The 21,329-nt window shown below is 41.2% G+C and overlaps 1 protein-coding gene across 4 annotated transcripts in view; it reads left to right on the top strand.

Moving 5' to 3' along the window:
- VWC2L (von Willebrand factor C domain containing 2 like) overlaps positions 1–21,329 on the top strand; it is a 322,575-nt gene that overhangs the window by 92,256 nt on the left and 208,990 nt on the right. For all 4 annotated transcript variants that reach the window (XM_068246985.1, XM_068246984.1, XM_068246986.1 and 1 more), the window contains exon 3: positions 17,549–17,678. In XM_068246985.1, the coding sequence (XP_068103086.1) occupies positions 17,549–17,678 (130 nt within the window). The remainder of the gene's footprint in view (positions 1–17,548; positions 17,679–21,329) is intronic.

The raw sequence follows: 21,329 nt of genomic DNA, 5'->3' as shown, positions 1-21,329 counted from the left end.
CAATACATTTGCCGCTTAAGTGTGCAATCACATGAAAATATCATATAACATTATGCAGATTGTCATCATTGAGACGGATGTCAATGGATTCCGGAGCTCTATTATACATTTCTATGTTTCAGAGCTATTCTGGGTATATACTTGTAGTGTGGTGGGTTTCTTTCTTTCTTTCGTTGTTGTGCAGAAATGCTAGAAAATGTGATAAAGCTGGGAGAATTAGAACAAAGGCTGGCGCTGAATCTGTGTGAAGGTCTCCTGAGCTTCCCTCTGACATACAAAGATATTTTGTAGAAGCCCATCTATCTGGATCACTCGGTGGAATTAAGAGTCTTGTATTGTTATTCTCATCATTTTTATCCTTGATTCCCGCATTCTGAGCCGTCTCTCTCCTGTCTGCATACATAAAGACAATATTTACTCTGGGATTGTTCTCACGTACAAAAATGACACAATAAATTACAGCCAAAACAAGGGCTTATGGTGTCTCCTCCCATCTATAGACGTGCTACAAGAACGTGTCATATGAGAAAGCCATACACCAGTACAGAAACAAATGTAAGCGTAAATTACTCTGTGGGTAATTCAGTGGAAAAAAAAACTACTGACAATGTCACATGGTCTTGTAACAATCCAAACACACGCCACTGCCACATTTTTTTTCTCTTTTTTGTTTTGTTTTAGTGAATGTGGAAGCATCCAAATGTTGTCTTCAATTAGATACCATACAGAGATAAATGTCATGTTACTAGAAAAAAAAGATATGAAATACACTTAAAGAGGAACTGTAGTGAAAATCACATACCGTAATGAGATTGCTTATTTATTACAATATTAATTTATAGATTGGTTTAGACAGAATTTTCCCATTGTATAATCTTTCCTCACCCTGATTTACATTTTGAAATTTATCACAAGGGGTAGGTGGGGACATATTTTTGCTGTCAGGTGATCTCTGCGGAATGTTTGGTTACTGAGAGTTCTGAAGCCAATACAAAAGATACCTGGACCCATATGCAATTCACCTTAGTTTTCTCCAAGTTGATATTTTTAAACTTGGCTTATAAAACTCATTTTAAGCGACCAGAAAGCATGAAAATACTCAAAATAATTTTGATAGCACTTTTCACCTACTTTTTAGTACTTTTTTAGTTGAAAAGTGCTTAAAGAGGAACTCCAGTGAAAATAATGTAATAAAATAAGTGCTTCATTTTTACAGTAATTATGTATAAATGATTTAGTCAGTGTTTGCTCATTGTAAAATCTTTCCTCTCCCCGATTTACATTCTGACATTTATTACATGGTGACATTTTTACTGTGGGCAGGTTATGTAGCTGCTGCTAGCTGTTTTGGCCGTTAGAGACAGCTGTAAGCAGCTATTTCCTGTCTGTGAACATTGCTACATTGTGGCAGTTTTGCCAGGAGCACAACGGTCCTCAGGTCCCCCTTCTTGTGGGAGGGTTTTCACCACAATATCAGTCATACAGTGCCCCCTGATGGTCTGTTTGTGAAAAGCAATATATTTTTCATGTAAAGGGGGGTATCAGCTACTGATTGGGATAAAGTTAAATTCTTGGTTGGAGTTCCTCTTTAAAAGTTATTTTAAATTGAAGGTGAAAAATGATCTCCTAGTAGAAAACTCAGGTGAAAAAGTGAATTGCATATGACCCCTAGTCTCCTAGACTGCTGGGGGGGGGGAGGGGGGGTCTACACAGCTAATCAGCCTAGGCTAAACATACTGGCAATGTAGGGTTACATTTAATATACAGAAATGTATAGATATTGGAACTGTTTCTGATGCTGCCGAAAGCTGGAAAATTACAGTAAAAGTGTGTATTCTAAATCACTTACTGCATTCTACTATGTGCTACTACAGTGCCTCTTCGATAATTTATTGTTTTAAAAACCAATATTTAAAATTTCAATAAAGCAGAGGTACTTTTGTCCCTGTACACCTGGTACTTTCACTTTTGCTAGAAAGAATCTCAACTTACTCATCTCAGTTACAGTAAAACAGAGGCCTGCTCTTCTACATGGATACGTAAAAGGTGTCTCACACCATGTCTTCAGGATTTTGAATGTTGCAATGATATGAAGTGTCAATATCATCACTGCTGCCTGCTATGTTGATATTTTGGCTGTCACTTTGGACACATTAAAATCATTAGACGGAAGGTGCACGCAAGGGAACTCTTTTTTTCTTGGTTTGCTGACATACTGGTGTACTTTTTCTACTAAAAGCGGTGCACACGTCTCTGTGACAGTTGCCATAATTATAGGCAGATCTTTGTAGGGCCGCTATTGGCTTTGCACTGTGCAGTTTATCTCACTCACAAGCTTACCTTTGGGTAGTGCCACACACACAACCTTCTGTTTTCTTTTTGACCAAAGCAAACTAATTAGAAGCAGGGATTTTTACATTATGTATGCAAGGTAGTTCCCATGTACACATATTCATGTACATGGCTGGAAAGTGTACTGGTTAAGGGCTCTGCCTTTGACATGGGAGACCAGGGTTCGAATCCTGGCTAGGTCAAGTACCTATTCAGTAAGGAGTTCAAGGCAAGACTCCCTAACACTGCAGGGTGGCCTCTTGAGCGCGTCCCAGTGGCTGCAGCTCTTGAGCGCTTTGAGTCCGACTGGAAAAAAGCGCTATACAAATGTTCGGATTATTATGTTTTGTTGCACCAGAATACATTTTAATACAACAGAACTGCCTGGATGTGATCAGATGTGAATGAGTGATTACAGCAAAATGTCGCTATATTATTAAATTCTCTTTAGTTTTAATTTAATTTTAGGCAGTAATTGTGTTGATTTTGTGGGAGGTGGTTCGCCGGATCGTGGTGTAATTAGCTGGGATGACAGGACGGTGGAATGTCAGGACCTCCAGACATCAGTGTTTAGATTTTGCTGTGATATTCATCTGGGTGCGTCATAGCTGTAGAGAGCGGATAAGTATTCTTAGCTTGCAGTAAATTCCCTGGTATCAGGCTGTTTCAGATGGACAGGCAGCAATCCAGCGGCAACGCAGCTCCTTCTCCTGGTCATCCGGCAGTTCTGGACGGTGCTGTGTTGGGGGATATTGATTGTAGGAATTGTTGGCGTGCAGCCCAGCTATAAATCCTTAGGCTGAAGCAGGTCGGATCACTTGGCTGTGGGATTAATTATAATCCAATCAGGCATATGCCTCCCTGATCATCAAATACTGTTGGTGTACGATTCCTTGTCACACCTGCCTTGATGTACACCTACCGCCTTCAAAATCAATTTTCATATCTCAGGGAAAATGTTTTTTTTTTCCTTCAAGCTCTTGTATTTATTTATTTATTTTTATGCCATTCAAGGTATTGAGTCAGCCTTGCACACAGCATTATGTGTGTTATAAGAGCAACTGAAGTGAAATCAATCGGTGTATTATTAAGGCCTAACTCCGGGAGAAAACTTTCATTTAGTTTCTGGATAGTGAGGAAAGGTCTTGGAAACTTGCAATTGTATTGCTGTTTCTGTAGAGTTTCACTCACTTCCTGTTCCTGAGCCCTCTGTGGCTTTATTACTAAAGGACAAGTAGGTGACATCCAGTGGCGTAGCAATAGAGGATGCAGAGGGTGTGATCATATGGGGCCCCTGGACCAGAGGGGACAGCTAGGGGCCCTCCTCCATGCATCTTATTTACTTTTTATTGGTGCTATGCGGGTGATGAATACCTCAATATGTGCACTGAATAATGCTAATCCTTAAAGAGAACCTGAACTGAAAATTAAAAGTCAAAATAAACATAAACACGCCATACTTGCCTCCTGTGTAGTCTACTCATCAGTGGGCCAGATTTATCAAGAGTGTCTGAGACAAAATATTGATAGGTTTTTAGAAATCCATGCACAACTGTCTCAGGCATCTTCAGAAATCATTAGATAGTGCAGATTCCTTCTAAAACTGTTGTAAAATAGGAGGAGCTAGGAACGTCTCTCAGACAGTGCAGTGTGTGAGGGGAATTGCTGTTACATCTGCCGTATTGATAGCAGCAGGCTCTGAGGAGGTATTCAGCAGGGGAAGGAGCACCTCACAAATCATGTCTAGCCTGCACTCTGCAATCGTCTTGCTTGCAGTTCTACATCTGTAGAACTGCTATCAAGCACTTCTTAATCTGCGCCAGTTTAGGGATGGATTTGCGCTTTAACTGTAGTGCAGCTCTAGAAATTCATCCTAAATTGTCACTATTACCTAGGATTTAAGAAGGTTCTTATTATTATGCAGAACTGTTCTCCCTGCTGGTTAGAACAGATTAAGAAGAAAAAACTGTCGGTAATATGTTGATAAATCTCCCCCAATCTCTTTCTCCTCCACTGCATCCTGTGTGTCCACTGTGATCAATGGAATTCTCCATCCTCCATTTTGAAAACGGCCATTACCCCATAACAGCTTCCTGGTCAGCACACTGTTAAACTGTAATATAGCCCATGTGAGCCATATGGAAACATGGACATTACCTTGCACATTCAGCTATAACTGACAGCAACTTGTATATTTCAGTTCTGACAAGATATTGTCAGATCTGGAAGGGATCACTAGTAGAAAATGGTGAGCTTCTGAGAGGAACTGACAGTGAGGTAAGTATATAATATTCATTAGCAGCTACATCATGGGTTTATTTTAAATAATTTTACTTGGTTCAGGTTCCCTTTAACAAACTGTTTTGTTACCCTGATTACCCCTCTCTGACACCACAGCTGTCCTTGGCAGGTTTTGAGGCTCCACATCAATAGAGTGTTTGTAGCCCCATGTAAAACTTGCACTGGGGCTCCAAGCTCCTTAGTTATGCCACTGGTGACAGCTATACAAGCTTGGCAGTGGTTCTAACTCTTCTCATGCTCTACCTCTAATACTATAAGTCACTGGGCAAGACTGATCATGCAGATCAGATGCATTGACTCTGGTCTGACTCTACTGGCTGTATGCTTAATGCAGGTCTGTGAGTCAAAAACAAAGTCAAAAGCTCAGCATGACTTCTAGGCAACTGGAATTGTTTCTAAGGGAATGAAGATGACAGCCTCCATATTCCTTTCTCTTCAGGTTCCCTTTAAACACACTAGGTCAACTTCCCATTTTTTATGCATATGATAGAAAATGTTAGCAATGCAGAAAGTTTTATACATTACACATCTAAACTTTTTGCAATAAATATAATGAAAATATGTGGCTGCTGACTCCTGGCTGTCTCCTATAGGGAGAGTTCCTTCACCAGCACTGAGCCATCACCTGATCCCACTCAACTTTTACTTCTGCAAATGTGGTATTTGTGGTCAGCACAACTATGGTTTCACCCTGGTTAATTTGCAGTAAAGCATTTATTCCTTCTCACACCCACCTGAGACACTAAGGAGGGTGTGAGAAGGGTTAAATCAGTAGGATGAGCCATACTATGCCAGGGGAAAAAAACACATATATAAGTAGATAAATACTTGATGTACTTACATAACACATGTATTGTACTGTCCACGTTTTGATTTCAGTGAATTTTATATAGTAAATGAAGAGAATTCTGTTCCTGGTGGGAACTGCAAGGATCCGCTCGGCTGCCTGCGCAGGCAGTCAGCTTTTTTACCACTGTGCAGGTCTCTGGAAGAGAGACCTTTTGTCAGTTTTGCAGCTTGCTGCTGAGGAATTTGCATGCGTTTGTCATGCAGATTGCCTAGCCACATCCTTTGTAGGCTTGTACTATAAATACCATGTGATATCACAGACCTGGGCTGGTCATAAGGGTTTGTCCTGTGAAACACTCCTGGAGTGTCAGCCTTGCTCATTGTTTGAAGATTAGCTTAGAGTAATTCCTGGGACTGCACTAGGCAGGTTCCCTAGGGCAGTTAGGATTGCATATCTGTTTGTTAGTCTGTTGTGATTGTCCTGTCCCAGCGGTGGTCGACAGGAAATCGTTCTGTGTGTCTGGGTGCTAACCGGAACAGCGGTTGTTACTGGTAGCCCCTTCTGATCTGTCTTGCCTGGATCACACTCGTCTTGCGCTAGTGCTGTGGATCCTATCTCTCACTTATTCCTGTTTTCGTGTATCTGTCTTGTCTGCTACGAACGCTTGCTGGAGGCTCGGTGAGGTAACCGTTAAGCAAGCGCTCGCGTCCTCTGTTTCATGTTTGTCTGTCGGTGGTTAGTTAGGCGTGCATGTCTCTGTTGTGCTTATCACGCGGAGACTGCGCATAAATGCGTGCACTGTTGCGAATGAGTGCGGTGTTCGCGTTTAGTTAGCGTTTGTTATTTTCCTTATCTTCTCATTATATGATTTGCTGTGCCTTTGCTACTCTCGTGCTCTGCCTTGCTGTAGCCGTGTGTCACCTCTTGCAATCGCCTCTCTCGCGATTGCGTTCCTACTTCATATCTGCTGTTGTATGTGCACCGTCGCGGGTTGGCGGCTAGATTGGGGCACATACATACATTCTGTCCCTGTGCTCATTCTCTTCCGCAATCGCTTCTCTTGCGATTGCATTCTCACTTGGTTTCTTCTGTTGTGTGTCCACCGTCGCAGGTTGGCGGCTAGATTGATGGACATACATACATTCCTCATCTGTGCTTATTCGGTCTTGTGTCGCTGTTAGCAATCGCCATCTCTGGCGATTGCCTTCTCACTTTATCTTCCTGGTTGTGTGCTCATCGTCGCAGGGTGGCAACTAGATTGGTGGACACACATACCCTCTGTCGCTTTGATCTCTCTCTTTCAGGGCTATCTTGCTCTGCGTTCCTTCCCTTCGTACAATTCCTGTCTGGCGTCTGTGGCAGGGCAGAGGAGCTGTTCCTCTGCGCTCCACAAATCCACCTGTCGACAGGAATTTCCCTCTACAGGTGCATTGCACCTTTTGCTGGGTTCCCTCAAATAATACGCTTGTGGAGGATCTCCGCAGTGTCAGCGCACGTCTTGTGCGCTGATCACAGAGAAAATTCCACAATCGTTACAGGAACCATGTCTTTTGCCCACAGTTTAGGCTAAGTCCTGATATCATTTCTGCCCTTTACGTTTTTTTCTTTTCTCCTCCAATCGCTGAGTCACCTCAGCCTTGAGTGCAAACACAAGTGAGTAGGGGATCGTGTTTCAGAGAAGCAGCCAGGCAGGGAAATAAATGGAAGAGAAGAATTATATTATAGATAAAAAGAACTCCCAGAATTCAACTGTTTGGCACTGACTACTAAAGGGCCAGTGCTCCTAAAGTATGTGATAACTCCAAACCATAACAGCAGAAAAAGTTTTTAAAGTTTTGACTGCAGGATTAGCATCTTTATCACTTAATACACTCAGACCAGTTGCTGTAGAAATTTGATTTTTATGGTGACAATCCCGCTTTAAGACTGTATTACACATAGAACGGGAACAAGGAAATAAGACTCTTCTTAGCAGTAGTGCTGGCCATTAAGCGTTAATATACCGGAAGAGGTAGGTGGGGTCAACGTGATCTGTGCTTACAGAGGGAGGCTGGGTGTTGCCCCCTTCCCATATCACATGTGGGATAATGCGATAAGGGAAGGAGGTGGGACAGCTGCATCTCCAATGACATTGCCCTGTCATCTCAACAGGAAATGGAACTAGAGGAGCCAACAAGCCTGTTTATTTAAATACACTTATTGGAACAAATACACACGTTTAATTCAAAAGACTTTGTACATTGCTAATTAATGCAAATTTAGTATCATATGCATAAAAAATGGGAAGCTGAACTATGGCTTTAAACAGTACACAGTATAGAATGATTCACTAGTCAAAATAGGATGCTTAAAATTACAATATGAAAAGCCAACATTCCTCTAGGCTTACAAAACCATGTATAGAATGCTATGATGCAACATAAACATATATATAGAAGATGGTGATTCCATTCCCAAACATATACACACCTTTGTATGCACAGAGGAGCCCTGACTTTCATATTGGTCTTTCATATCGTTATCGCACTGCTTTGCCATGCATGTCATTGGTCTATGTATTTACAAAAATGGTCTCTGACAATCCCATGTGGTGCCTGGTGAGGAGATTTCTTCACATACTATAATGTAAGGATTTTTTTTTCTTGTTATTTTCATGGCTTTGCAGAAAGACATGTGAACTGAGGCACTTATCAGATAAGACCCCAGCGTCCTCTTCAAACTGTCACTAGACATAAATAATGAACGTTTGAAACTGAATTAGTCTTTTGTTGCACATGAGCAGCTGTTGTAATGGTGGATTGGGGGAGATACGGTGAATTGGAATGACTGAAAAGTGAGGATGTGATGTCATTGGAGAGTGCTGTTAGTTGACAGTCTGAGGGAGAAGGAAGTGCAGTTGATGCTGTATAGGGTGAGTAACCAGGTCAATGTAGTTCTTTGTGTATTGTTCACATCCAATGACAGCTTAAAGCGGGATTGTCACCATAAAAATCAAATTTAACAGCAACTGGTCTAAGTGTATTAAGTGATAAAGATGCTAATCCTGCATTCAAAATTTTCAAAACTTTTTCTGCTGTTATGGTTTGGATTTAACACATAGCTTAGGAGCACTGGCCCTTTAATTGCCGTTGCCTGGCAAAACTGTTGCATGCTGGGCGGGTCTTTTTATCTATATCTTTTTATCTATATCTATATTTTATATTTATTTATTGCTCCTCTTCTCTTTATTCCCCCTCATTATAATGACATAAGAGAGTGCACTTCCTAGTATAGACCTCAGAGGGAGTGTCTGAAGACTCTGGGAGGAGGGCGGGTAATGAATACACAATTAGCAAGAGGAGAAAAAAGAGTGAGGGAAGAAATGTCAGAATTAGCTTCATTCAGGTAACCAAAATGAAAACTGTATAGAATAGGATTCTCTGCTTTTCCTTTATAAGATTCACAGGAACCATAACGTGGACAGTGCAATACATCTGTTATGTAAGTAGAACTAGTATTTATCTACTTATATATCTGTTTTTTTTTTTGTAGGTTAGCATGGGTGTCACTTGTTCTTTAAAGTACACTGAGTACGTACATGGCTTTCTGGCGCCCAGGGCTTTTTGGGTGCAGGGTGAACCGAATGACGGCTCCCCCTGCTGTCGCGAAAAAAATGTTTTGGGGTGGGGAGGGAGTGTTAAATACTATTTCCCCTCTAAGTTGTTGCAGCAGGTGCAAAACAGCCCTGCTTCGCACCTCGGTGCTTCTAGCTTCAGAAAGTATATCAAAACCTAACCTGCAATCATGAGCTTTCTGCGTGAGCCAGGTCTCAACTTAGATTCATATACCGTAGTTTAAATCTTGTAATATCAAATCTAGTTAAATATGCTTTGTTTACATTTTAATGAATTGGATATTCTACTTTTAAAGATTGCAAAGAATAGAATGTTGTTGTTTTGTTGCAACATGACAATAAAAATACTTTTGATAAAAACTGACACATATATTAAAAAAGTATAATTTATAACGCCCACTGTTTGCTGATGAGTCTGCAGCCTTCACAAGTACATAGCGACTGCTGTCAAACAGTAGATGTGCAATCCCATTGATCACTTGTTGTTTTTTAAGGTGAATGGGATTTTTCAGCCTGGTACGGCTGGACTTCCACTGGGGTGCTGCATCAAGTTCCGAATTGGACATGGCATCTGTGATGTTGCGAATTTGCATTTTTTTTCCACTGCATGTGATTTGGAAGCAGAATATTGATTTCAATAGGCTAGAATTCCACATCTGAATTTGCATCCAGGGAATCACTTTTATGTGACTGCAGTAGAAATGAGCAATAACTGATTAGTTAGGATTGCTGCGGATTGCAATTTTGGTGATGAATACAGCCAGAGTCTTACTTGGGAGAGACAAGACATGTCTTCTTCTACCTTAGTCATGGCTCCCAACTGGCCCTCTTTTTTCGAGGAACAGTCCTTCTTTGGCAACCAAATCCCTCTTTCTTCTTCATGTGACCCTTTCAGGACTGGTGTTCAGATCTGTGCAAATAAAAGTATTGTCTGTGACTTAAAACATTATTCCCAACCTCTAATATATTTCTTATTTTTAAATGTTAGTACGGGGGAAAAGTATAATGACAACAAAGAGAACCAGCGTGGTTTGATCTATGAAAATACATACAGGGCCGGCGCTACCATTAAGGCAAGGGGGGCAGTTGCCCCCAGGCCCCAGAGCCTATAGGGCCCCCCCCCCCCCCCCCCCAAGGATCTTATATTAGAAATGTGATCTAGCCGTCCGCCGCCACATCTAGCTACCTATTCTGGAGGGTACCTTATCTTGGGGGGCACATCTAGCTACTTATACTGGAGGGGTGTATAACAATTTTGAGAGGAAAAAGAACAGTACCTGGCACCAAACGCAGCAGGGCAGACACACCGGACCCGGAAGAAGGAGCGTGCTCATCCAAAAGTTGTTGCATCCAGTAGACTTGAAGAAGGGAAAGGGAGGCACCGCTTCTTTAAAATTCCTTTATTCCGGTTGGGGAAGTAGCAGGTACACAGCAGTGGGGGTAAAAAAGGCCTGACAGCTGTTTCGCTGGTTTAAACCAGCTTCTTCAGAGGCAGAGTGTACAACGAACGACATAAAAACTGCTTCTTAAATACAAATGTGTAGGCGGCTAGTTCCTCCCTCTTCCTCCATGCAGGCTCAGCCTGCCATTGGTTCACGGGACCAGCAGACTTCCTCCTTGCCTCACCATCGGTTGGTTGTTAGGCTTACAGCCAATCGCTGTACATATGTTATGGCTATGTACAGCGATTGGCTGTAAGCCTAACAACCAACCGATGGTGAGGCAAGGAGGAAGTCTGCTGGTCCCGTGAACCAATGGCAGGCTGAGCCTGCATGGAGGAAGAGGGAGGAACTAGCCGCCTACACATTTGTATTTAAGAAGCAGTTTTTATGTCGTTCATTGTACACTCTGCCTTTGAAGAAGCTGGTTTAAACCAGCGAAACAGCTGTCAGGCCTTTTTTACCCCCACTGCTGTGTACCTGCTACTTCCCCAACCGGAATAAAGGAATTTTAAAGAAGCGGTGCCTCCCTTTCCCTTCTTCAAGTCTACTTATACTGGAGGGGGAGGGTACCTAATCATGGGGAGCACATCTATTGATACTGGAAGGCGATACCTAATATGGGGGGGAGGGGGCAAATCTAGCTACCTATACTGGAAGGGGGAAGGTACCTAATCTTTGGGGGCAAATCTTGCTATTTGATCTACACTGGGGGGAGGCTACCTATTCCTGGGGGGCACATCTAGCTATCTATACTATGGGGGTGCAGTATTTCATTAGTGGGGGATCAGGGGCCCCAAGTTACTTTTGCCCTGGGGCCCCATTGAAGCTAGAACCGGCCCAGAATACATATTTTGCTAATTATTTTTGGCATGCATATTTAGGAAAATGGCAGTGACTAGAATGGTGGTTAGCTGGGGCATGACTATGGGTGTCAGGGGTATGGCTCGATGTATTGAGTAGTGAGTTCTTAAAGGATACCCGAGGTGACATGTTACATGATGAGATAGATATATGTATGTACAGTGCCTAGTACACAAATAATTATGCTGTGTTCCTTTTTTTCTTTCTGTGCCTTTAAATATCAGTTAAGCTAAATATCAGGTATGTAAGTGGCAGTTCCTGTCTGAGTCAGAACTGGGTCAGACTACAGTGTGACCCTCACTTATAAGAAATTACAACTATAAAACACTTTCCTAGCAGCAAATGGCTTCTGAGAGCAGGAAATAGATAAAAAAGGGTCAATAGTTCACAGATTTTAGCTCTGGCATACTTCATTGAATGTGTCACTGAGCAAAAACAATATATCAGTAAAAAACGTAAAAAGTAGATTTAAACATTAAACTGTGCAATATCTTAAAAAGTTATTTTTAGGAGATGTAGGAATTGTTTATTTCATTAGTTTATTTTCACCTCGGGTGTTCTTATAAAAATGCTTCTTCTTCTTCTTGCCTCAGAACATTTTAAGTTGTCTTCCTCTCTATTTCACGTAGGTTTTTCCATTGTAAGAGACTTACTGCATGTCCTAAAAATTCTGCTACCTTGATCTGTCACTCCATGGACTTCCTATATAGAAATGTAGACTTAAGGTGGCCACACACCATCATTTTTTTTAATATCTGTTCAATTTAAGAATTGCAATCAATTTCTCTGACTAATTGTAACATTTCAAAAATATGACCAATGTACCACACACGTTTGTTCAATCTTTCCCCACTTTTTATAAAAATGATTGGAAACCCTTACACAATTGCTTGGGTGTGTATATTAATAAATTGACAATCTAACACACACCATACAAACTTTAGAAAGATTGAAGAAAAATATCTGGCATTCCGGATCGATAAAAATCGAAGAAACCGGGAAATCCGATTGGATTTTTCAGTCGAATTAAAAAAAGCTTTCAATTTTTTTCGGGGGATCCGATCGTTTTTATCGAATTGCAGTAAAATCGGATCATTTTATTGTATCGTGTGTGGCCACCTTTAAGGAGAGCCCGAGGTGGGCTCAAAAAAAAAAGTAGGCTAACTGATCCACAGGGCTGAGCAGATCAGGTAGCCGCACACAACGCCACTCCCCGCCGCTCCTGTGGGCCGCAATGGCCCACTTTCACTTGCATGACCTCTGGGTCACGATGCAGCACTGAGACACTGTGTGTCTCTCACAGCGTGCAGCGAGGCAGGGGAGCGGCAGGAGGTGTGGACGGAGAGAGAGCTGCCCAATGGCAGCTAAGGAAATCCTGTAGGAACGCCCCTCGCGGATGTTTTAAACAGGGAATTCCTCTCCGCTGTGTTTACCTCCGAGTTCTTGTCACTAAACTCGGGGGACTATAACGCAGCGGTGGGGGGGGGGGGGGCGGGGGCAGAGAGCACCGGTTGGAAGACACAGAGCCATGTCATGAGGCAGAGAACATGTCTCTGTGTCCCATCTGCCCCCCAAAGATCCATCTCAAGTTCACTTTAAGACACATGGAAACCTTATCCATACGCCTCATAACTGATCTCTTTTATCTACTTTTTATTTATTGTTTAATAATTTATTTACACAGTAATAGCACATTACTTTACTGGGAAATAATGGCACATAAAGGTTTCACAGCTCTCAAGTGAAGTGTGCATATGTCAAGTCTGCAGTCTATTAAAACACAAGGTATAATTAGATTGTAAATCAAGGTGGCAGCGGAGTAACTGTGTAGGCGGCACAGGATGGTCTGTTCCATGGCCACTAACACAGAAGGCCATACTTACACTTATCAGCTAGGATAATTAATAATCCTATGATTTCTTAATTGGGACTGCTTCTTGTTATATGACTCCATACGATATGACGCCATACATTTGACCCTTTATAGTAAAGCTGAAATGGTTTACAAATTAAGCCTTGAATAGTTTCTATTTCTGGAAAGTACAGTAAAAAAAAAAAAAAAAAAAAGTGCACCGTTTTTTGGGATCATAGCAGGAGATGTGAAATGAAGGTGAAAACCTACAAGTACAGAGTAGGAAAAAAACGTGTCCCTCCCAAATTTGAACAGGTGGGAGGAGTGTTACTGTAGAAGGAAGACTGTGCCCATTATCTATATAGATTTTTTTTTTGTACTACTAATTCTTGCTGTGTGTCTATTTTTGCATGCCCGCATTTACCTCACAGGAGCCTATAGGCACCCTCCATGAACCTACAAACCCCCACCAAACTGCACTGCAAGTGTGCTGGCTGACCCAGCTGTCACTTCTCCCCTACTTCCTCTGCCTGATGAAGGTAGCTACAGGTTCTTCTTAGTATTCGGTAGCCAGAAGTACTTTCAGTATTAAGTAGCTAGAGGTTCCCCCAAGTATTAGGTAGCTAGAGGAGCCTCAGTATTAAGTAGCTAGAGGTGCCCCTGACTGATGGGAGATCTCATCAGTGGAATGCCGAGAGAGAGTGAGTAACCTCTCATTTACACTCTCATCAGGACTCTGCATAGAGAATAAGGGAGGGGGGATCTCAGGGAGTGAGCTGCCTTTCCATCATCAGGCGCCTGTAGGCACCTGTCTTTCAGTGCCTTATGGTAAATCTGGCCCTGCAAAGGGATAACATTCGTTTGCATTTACCATATTTTTTGTACTATAAGACGCTCTGGACTATAAGATGCACCTAGGTTTTGGGGGGCAAAATGTCACACAAAAGAAGTAGGTAGTATGTACTAGGGATGCTCATTCGGATTCCGCGGAAATGCAATTTCCGAATTTCCGATCGGAAATTACATTTCCGCATTGAAATTCGAAAATCGATAATGCAAGTGCGTTTTCGCAAAAATCACGGAAATTTCCACCGAATTTAACATCAGTTTTCTCAAAAATTACAAGGTCTTTTTGAAAAAAATTTTCTTCTTATTCCTACTTTTCTGCTTAACATTCCCTGAAAATTTGCTGTTTCTAGCACCTATGGAGGCTTTGCTATTAACCTCTAAAGTCGGCATCATACCGCATAGCGGTTCCAATGCAGATTTGCGGTAATTTCTGCCAATTTTAACATCGATTTTCTCAAAAACTGCAAGGTCTTTTTGAAAGATTTTTTTCCCTCTTGTTTCCACTTGTTTCTGCTTAAAGCGGATCTGAGATGAAAAACTAACTATAACAAGAAACTTGTCTATATATCTTATCTAAAGTTTAGACAGTTTACACAGCAAATCTAGCTGCAAACAGCTTTAATAGAAAATGATTATTTCTTCCTGTGATACAATGACAGCAGCCATGTTGTTTGTAAACATTAGACAGAGGCCGGCTTATCTGTATCTTGAGCACTCAGCCTGTGAAAACAACCTAATCCACACTCCTCCCTCCTCCCCTCTGCCTCTGAAATCAATGGCTAGTAACACCTCCTCCTCCTCCTGCCCAGACTGAGCTCCCATGAGCCTTTGCTACTGCCAAGGCTCTCTGAAAACCTGTGGGCGTGGTTTATTTAGTTTATAGGGAATTAGAGTATTAAAACAAAAACAAAAAAGTATTTGGCTTGAGGAATGCCCTATAAACAATAGGAAAGGAACACAATTATGCAATGAGTAAAAGTTCACCTTGGATCCACTTTAACATACCCTGAAAATGTGGTGTTTCTAGAACCTAGGGGGGCTTTGCTACTAACCACCAAAGTTGGCCGCTGTTGACTGTAATGTAGAAAGCAGAAAATTTGCATTACCGATATGCGGTATGACGCTGAATTCAGAGGTTAACAGCAAAGCACCCATAGGTGTTAGAAACACCAATATTTTAGGGAATGTTAAGCAGAAAATCTTTCAAAAAAAAAACCTTGTCGTTTTTGAGAAAATCAATGTTAAATTCGGTGGAAATTACCTCGAAAATCCACATCGGAATGCGGAAATCGTTAGCGGAAAGCAGAACCGGTAGCGATAATTGGCAATGGCGAAAGCGGATTTTTGGCGGAAAAGGAAATGGCATTTCCGACCATCCCTATGCACTCTATGGAGCATATTCAAGAAAGACCAGTAAAATTAACGTGTGAACACAGTGTACATCAGTTTTACAGGTAATTATGCAGTTGACGTAGAGAGCTTTGTGCAAGTAGCACACCTTGCATTACTTAGGTAATGCACACACATTATACAAGTAGTGCATGTTAAACTAGAAATGCACATGATACCTAGCAGGGTAACACGCCTTGTACTGATAAGTTGTGCTATTTTCATAAGCTACATCAGTTGCACACATACTGGTAAAATTGCTGTGCATTATGTATACAGTACATGGTAGTTTTACGAGTCTTTCATGAACATGCTATAGGTATTGGTTCCATGATATAGAATATTACAAAATGTTGAGATTGTCAATCCAGTTGTCTCAAATCTACCATAATATATAAATTACTAAATCAATTGCGTTTATTTTGTTTCTCAAATTGAATTCATTTATGACATACAATTTTCCTTTCAAAAAACAGAAGACGTGACTGAAGAGCAACACTCATCTTATTCCAATCACTTCTGAACAGTGGTTGGAACATGAAAGTCATTTCTCTGTGTTCATGTAAGTCAGGCATACACAGAGAACTGTTGGTGTTTAGCTCATTATTAATAACATATTAATTTTACAAAACTTAACCACTTCACTACTGAGAGGTTTTTCCCCATCTGTGCCAGAGCAATTTTCACCTCTAAGTGTTCCTTCCATTCATTCGCCAATAACTTTATCACTACTTATCACAATGAAACTATCTATATCTTGTTTTTTTGCCATCAATTAGGCTTTTTTTGAGTGGTACATTTTGCTAAGAATTAATTTATTCTAAATGCATTTTAACGGGATAAATAAGGAAAATAAAATGTTTCTCCGTTTTTGGCCATTATAGCTTTAAAATTATACAAACTACCGTAGTTAAAACCCACACATGTGTCCCGGTTATTAAAACGTTTGAAATAAAGGTGCATTTTATTTCAGTTTTGCTTCCATCACTAATTGCAAGCCCATGATTTCAAAAATAATATTAATATTCCCTCTTGACATACATATTTAAAAAGTTCAGTCCTTATGGCAACTTTTTATGTATTTTTTAATGCATATACTTGATTTGGGTAACAATAAGAGAGTGTGGGAGGTACAGGGTTAATTTTAATGGTATAAATGTCTATTTTTATTAGAAACAATTTATGTAGATGTAATTTTACTATTCAGCCACAAGTTGTCCTCGCATATTATTTTCCTGGGTGTATTATTAGTAGGCAAACAGGAATTAATACGTGTATGTGTAAATTTATTTGTTACAATGACCACAGGCATCTCACTGATGCCGGTGATCATTGACACAAGGACTTAGATCAATGAATGGGAACAGCATTCCCATTCATTGATCTCCCCTCTAAAGTTCAGTGGCGAGAATGTGCTCAAGAGTGAGTGGCAGCCATCCACTGCAATAGATAAACATCTAAATCCCTGATCAGAAACTGAAGTCCTGCGGGACATAGATATACCGTTTCGAACTACATACGTGGTTAAAGTGTACCCGAGGTAACATGTGACATAACAAGGTAGACATGTGTACAGTGTGTGCAGTGCCAAGCATACAAATACACTTTGGTGTCTCAGCCTTGGGTGTTGGAGGGCCTTTCCCGGCTCTGCATGCGGCAATGCATTGCAGAGTTCGTGGCAGACTTTCGGGGATTTTGCTACTTCCATTGCAATGCTCACAATAGCATGTGAGTCTCCATAGACTTACATTGTCTTCGCAATGAGCTGTGGGGGGGGGGGAAAGTATGATGCATGGTCACATATGTAGTGTGAAAGTAGCCTTACAAATTGGCGTAACATACCAGGATGCTTTGGGGAGCCACTCCTCCCTCTCCCCACCTGCAAGTGCATCCAATCTCACGAAAATAGGTACGTGTTTTTAAAAAAATACCGTACTCCAGTTCCTGGTCTCATGACAGCCTTGTAAAGGAATGGGGGAGATTTTTTAAATATATGTACCCATTTCCTTGAGATTGGTTGGTGGCAGCAGCCAGGGGGAGCCCATTCAGTCCGTGTAGTTTTCTCCTGGCCTTAAGAATCCAGTCTGCAATGGCTTATTCTGTTTATACTGTCTTCACAGCCTTCTCCATGTGAATGGTGTCGGTGTGAGCCCAGCAATGAAGTCCACTGTGTGGTCGCAGACTGTGCCGTACCAGAATGTGTCAATCCGGTATATGAACCAGAGCAGTGTTGTCCTGTCTGCAAAACTGGTAAGCATGACTTGGTGTGGCTCCTAGCTTAACGCATGTACTGTGTCTGCTATATTCTCCTATGTACGTTATGCACTGAATATACATGTTTGTCTTCACAGTATGTGAACATAGCATTTCTTATGAAGTGTCTCTAAAAGTCCATGTAACAAACAGGGTAGTTTGTCATTCCTATTTTTATACATGTATACCTTTAATGCAGACCTGAACTCAGAACATCCTCCCTGCTCTAAAAAATATCCAACAGCATAATAACCTTTAAACAAAAACATCTGCATTATATCTACTTCCTGATTCATGAAAGCAGACATATTGTTAACAGACTGTGCTTTCCAATGAGCTTATCTGCCATCTCTGCCATGGCAGTCATGTGACACAGGGGAGAGATCAGATTACACCTTGTGATTAGACATAAATGAGGGGGAATTAAACAGGCTAAACTCTCTAAATACATACAGGGTGCAATTCTCTGTTTTCCTTCTGTCCCGTGCAAGAGTTCAGGTCCACGTTAAGCATTATGAGATGAGAATATATTAGAGGGGAAATGGGATGCTCTAATTTTTTTTTGTTTGTGGAAAAAAAATGTAAAATGATTTAAGTAATTTCTTGACCATATAATGCAGGCCATAACATAAAAAGAATGTTAGCTTTTGGCCAACGCTTGCAGTATGTTGTTTACATATCTCCTATTCTGCGTGCTTCTAAAGAAATGTAATCCATAGTTATGTTTTTATTATTAAGATAGAATGACTGCAATTTTCTATTTAGAATTGTGATTTGTGGGTAGGTTGTGTGATTGCTAGTTGGGCTTTGTTTTAGCCCACCTTTTCTGATGGTCAGGATCTCTCGGAAACAATTATGAGAACACGTAGAAGCTGTATGTCTTTGTGGTACTGGTGGGCGTTATTTGTATAAAAAGGTGCAGTTTTACTATCCACAAATGTGTTAAATTGGAAATGATGGAGATGATCCAATGGTCCTTTAGCCCGATGTATGGCCATTGAGATACTATGCACAGTTTAGGGCTGACCCACACGGGCACTTAACAGACTGTCGGCCAAATGCAGTTTTTGGAACATGGCGTTTGCGCGAACTACGGTAAATGGAGCAAAACTGCGGTACAGGCGCTGCCCATACAGTTGAATGGACAGCACTTTAACGATGAGCATCGCGGCTGTTGGAAAATGACCCGCAATCACCCGTGTGAACCAGTCCATTACAAAGATAGGTTGCTCCAACAGGAGACTTTTAAAGCCATTTTCCCAATCTTGCCGATGCACATAAAAACTCATGGGTGCTTAGGTGACAACTCAGTTTCCAGAGCAAGTAGATATCTGTGCTTATCAGCAGTTGAAATGGTCATTTGTGGGGATCAGATTAGCCAAACTTAGATCCAAGGCACTTCCCTCTTCTGACAGGTATATGCAGGCACTAGTATTTAGAGCTGCTTTTGGCCCACACACTGGTTCTTTCCTTGCTCTTTACTGCCTGGTCTCTATGCCTAGAGGCAGTGCTTTGAAGAAGTAACCAATCATGCTTTTGTTTCTGTTTATTTCATGTTCAGAAAAACAAGCAAAATTCAAGATGAACAATGTTTAGTTTAACCACTTTACCCCCGCGCGTACGTATTTCTCCGCCCCTTTTTCCATCCTTTAAAAACCAGGGACGGAGAAACACGTACTTTCCGCGTTCCCGACGCTGTCCGCGCTCCCGCTCGTAAACACGCCGCCCGCCGCTAGTAAAACCGCCGCCGCCCGCTCGCCCGGAGATCAATGAACGGGAAAATCCATTCCCGTTCGTTGATCTAAGCCCCACAATGACCCGCTGCTCTCCTATGGGCAGCGCGATCATTGTGAGAAGAAACTCACGTGTCCAGCCTCCTTATTCTTCCTCCAAGCTTCCGGAAGGAGGCTTGGAGGTCGCAATAAAGCAAAAAGTTACTGTGGCCATCTTGTGGCCAAATAGTAAACTACACCCTACACATTTTTCACATACAAATAAATGACTTTTACACACAAAATTAACTCATTACCTCCCACACTCCCCATTTTTTTTTTTTTTTGTAATTAAAAAAAAAATCAAAAATTTACAATTAAAAAAAATACATAATTAGTTACCTTAGGGACTGAACTTTTTAAATATTTAAGTCAAGAGGGTATAAACACTGTTACTTTATAAACTATGGGCTTGTAATTAGGGATGGACGCAAAACTGAAAAAAATGCACCTTTATTTCCAAATGAAATATTGGCGCCAAACATTGTGATAGGGACATAATTTAAACGGTTTTATAACCGGGACAAAAGGGCACATAAATTTCATGGGTTTTAATTACAGTAGCATGCATTATTTAAAAACTATAATGGCCGAAAACTGAAAAATAATTTTTTTTCCCCCACATTTTTCCTATTTTCCCATTAAAACACATTTAGAAAAAAATAATTCTTGGCATAATGTCCCACCTAAAGAAAGCCTAATTGGTGGCGAAAAAAACAAGATATAGTTCATTTCATTGCGATAAGTAATAATAAAGTTATAGACGAATGAATGGAAGGAGCGCTGAAAGGTGAAAATTGCTCTGGTGGTCAGGGGGTAAAACCCCTCAGTGGTGAAGTGGTTAAAGCACAAATTAGCTGTGTGTTGTCATTTGGCACCTGCTTTACTCAAGTCTTAAGCAATGCGTTAGAGACTGCTGAGAATCTTTTGTGAATCATTAAGTAATACGTAAGTGAAATAATTCATGTGTATATATATATATATTTCATCAATCTATCAATCTATCTATCTATCTATCTATCTATCTATCTATCTATCTTTGCTTACTTGGGCGGAGCTCAGGGCTGGATTTACCATAAGGCACTGTAGGCATGTGCCTACAGGTGCCTGATGATGGTCTCATTCCCCTCCCCGAGTGCTTCCCTCCCTCCTTCCCTATGCAGAGTCCTGATGAGAGTGTAAATGAGAGGCTACTCACACTGCTTTCAGCATTACACTGACGAGCTTACTCTTCAGTCAAGGGTACCTCTAGCTACTTAATACTGAGCTTCTTCTAGCCACCTAATACTTGGGGGCGCCTCTAGCTACTTAATACTGAGGGTACCTCTAGCTACATAATACTAAAGGACACCTGTAGCTGCTTATAACGGGCAAGGGAAGTAAGGGAGAAGTGACAGCTGGGAAAGTCAGCACACATGCGGTGCAGTTTGGTGGGGGTTTTGTAGGTTCATGAAGGGCGAAATCAAAGGTGCCAGGTCATCTGTGCCTATAGGCTCCTGTAAGGTAAACCTGGGCCTGGTGGTGCTGCCATTCTTCTTGTGATGCTAGCAGTATGCTTCAAACATTTCTGTCCATTCTCTCTCTATCTGCATAGTGATCTCACAGTGTTACCAAGGGTAGAAGCCTTTTTAAAGACTAATTTAGAAATTAGACAATTTAGGGTTGTGGCAATGATTCTTGATTATTTTGGCCTACAATCCAATGTTGCTGCACGCATCAGAAAGCCTGCTGCATGCATCAGAAAGCATGTTGCTGCTTCTTCCATCTCCACGGGTCATTACATGCAGCTCAGCTGAATATGTATGAACTGAATAGAAAATAACTTTATCGGTAGATTGTACATTCTGTCCTTTGAGAAAAAATAAACTACAGTAAA

This window comes from Hyperolius riggenbachi, chromosome 7 (genome assembly GCF_040937935.1).
Source record: "Hyperolius riggenbachi isolate aHypRig1 chromosome 7, aHypRig1.pri, whole genome shotgun sequence".
NCBI classification, from domain to species: Eukaryota; Metazoa; Chordata; class Amphibia; order Anura; family Hyperoliidae; genus Hyperolius; species Hyperolius riggenbachi.
This window is presented reverse-complemented; position numbering and strand designations above follow the sequence as displayed.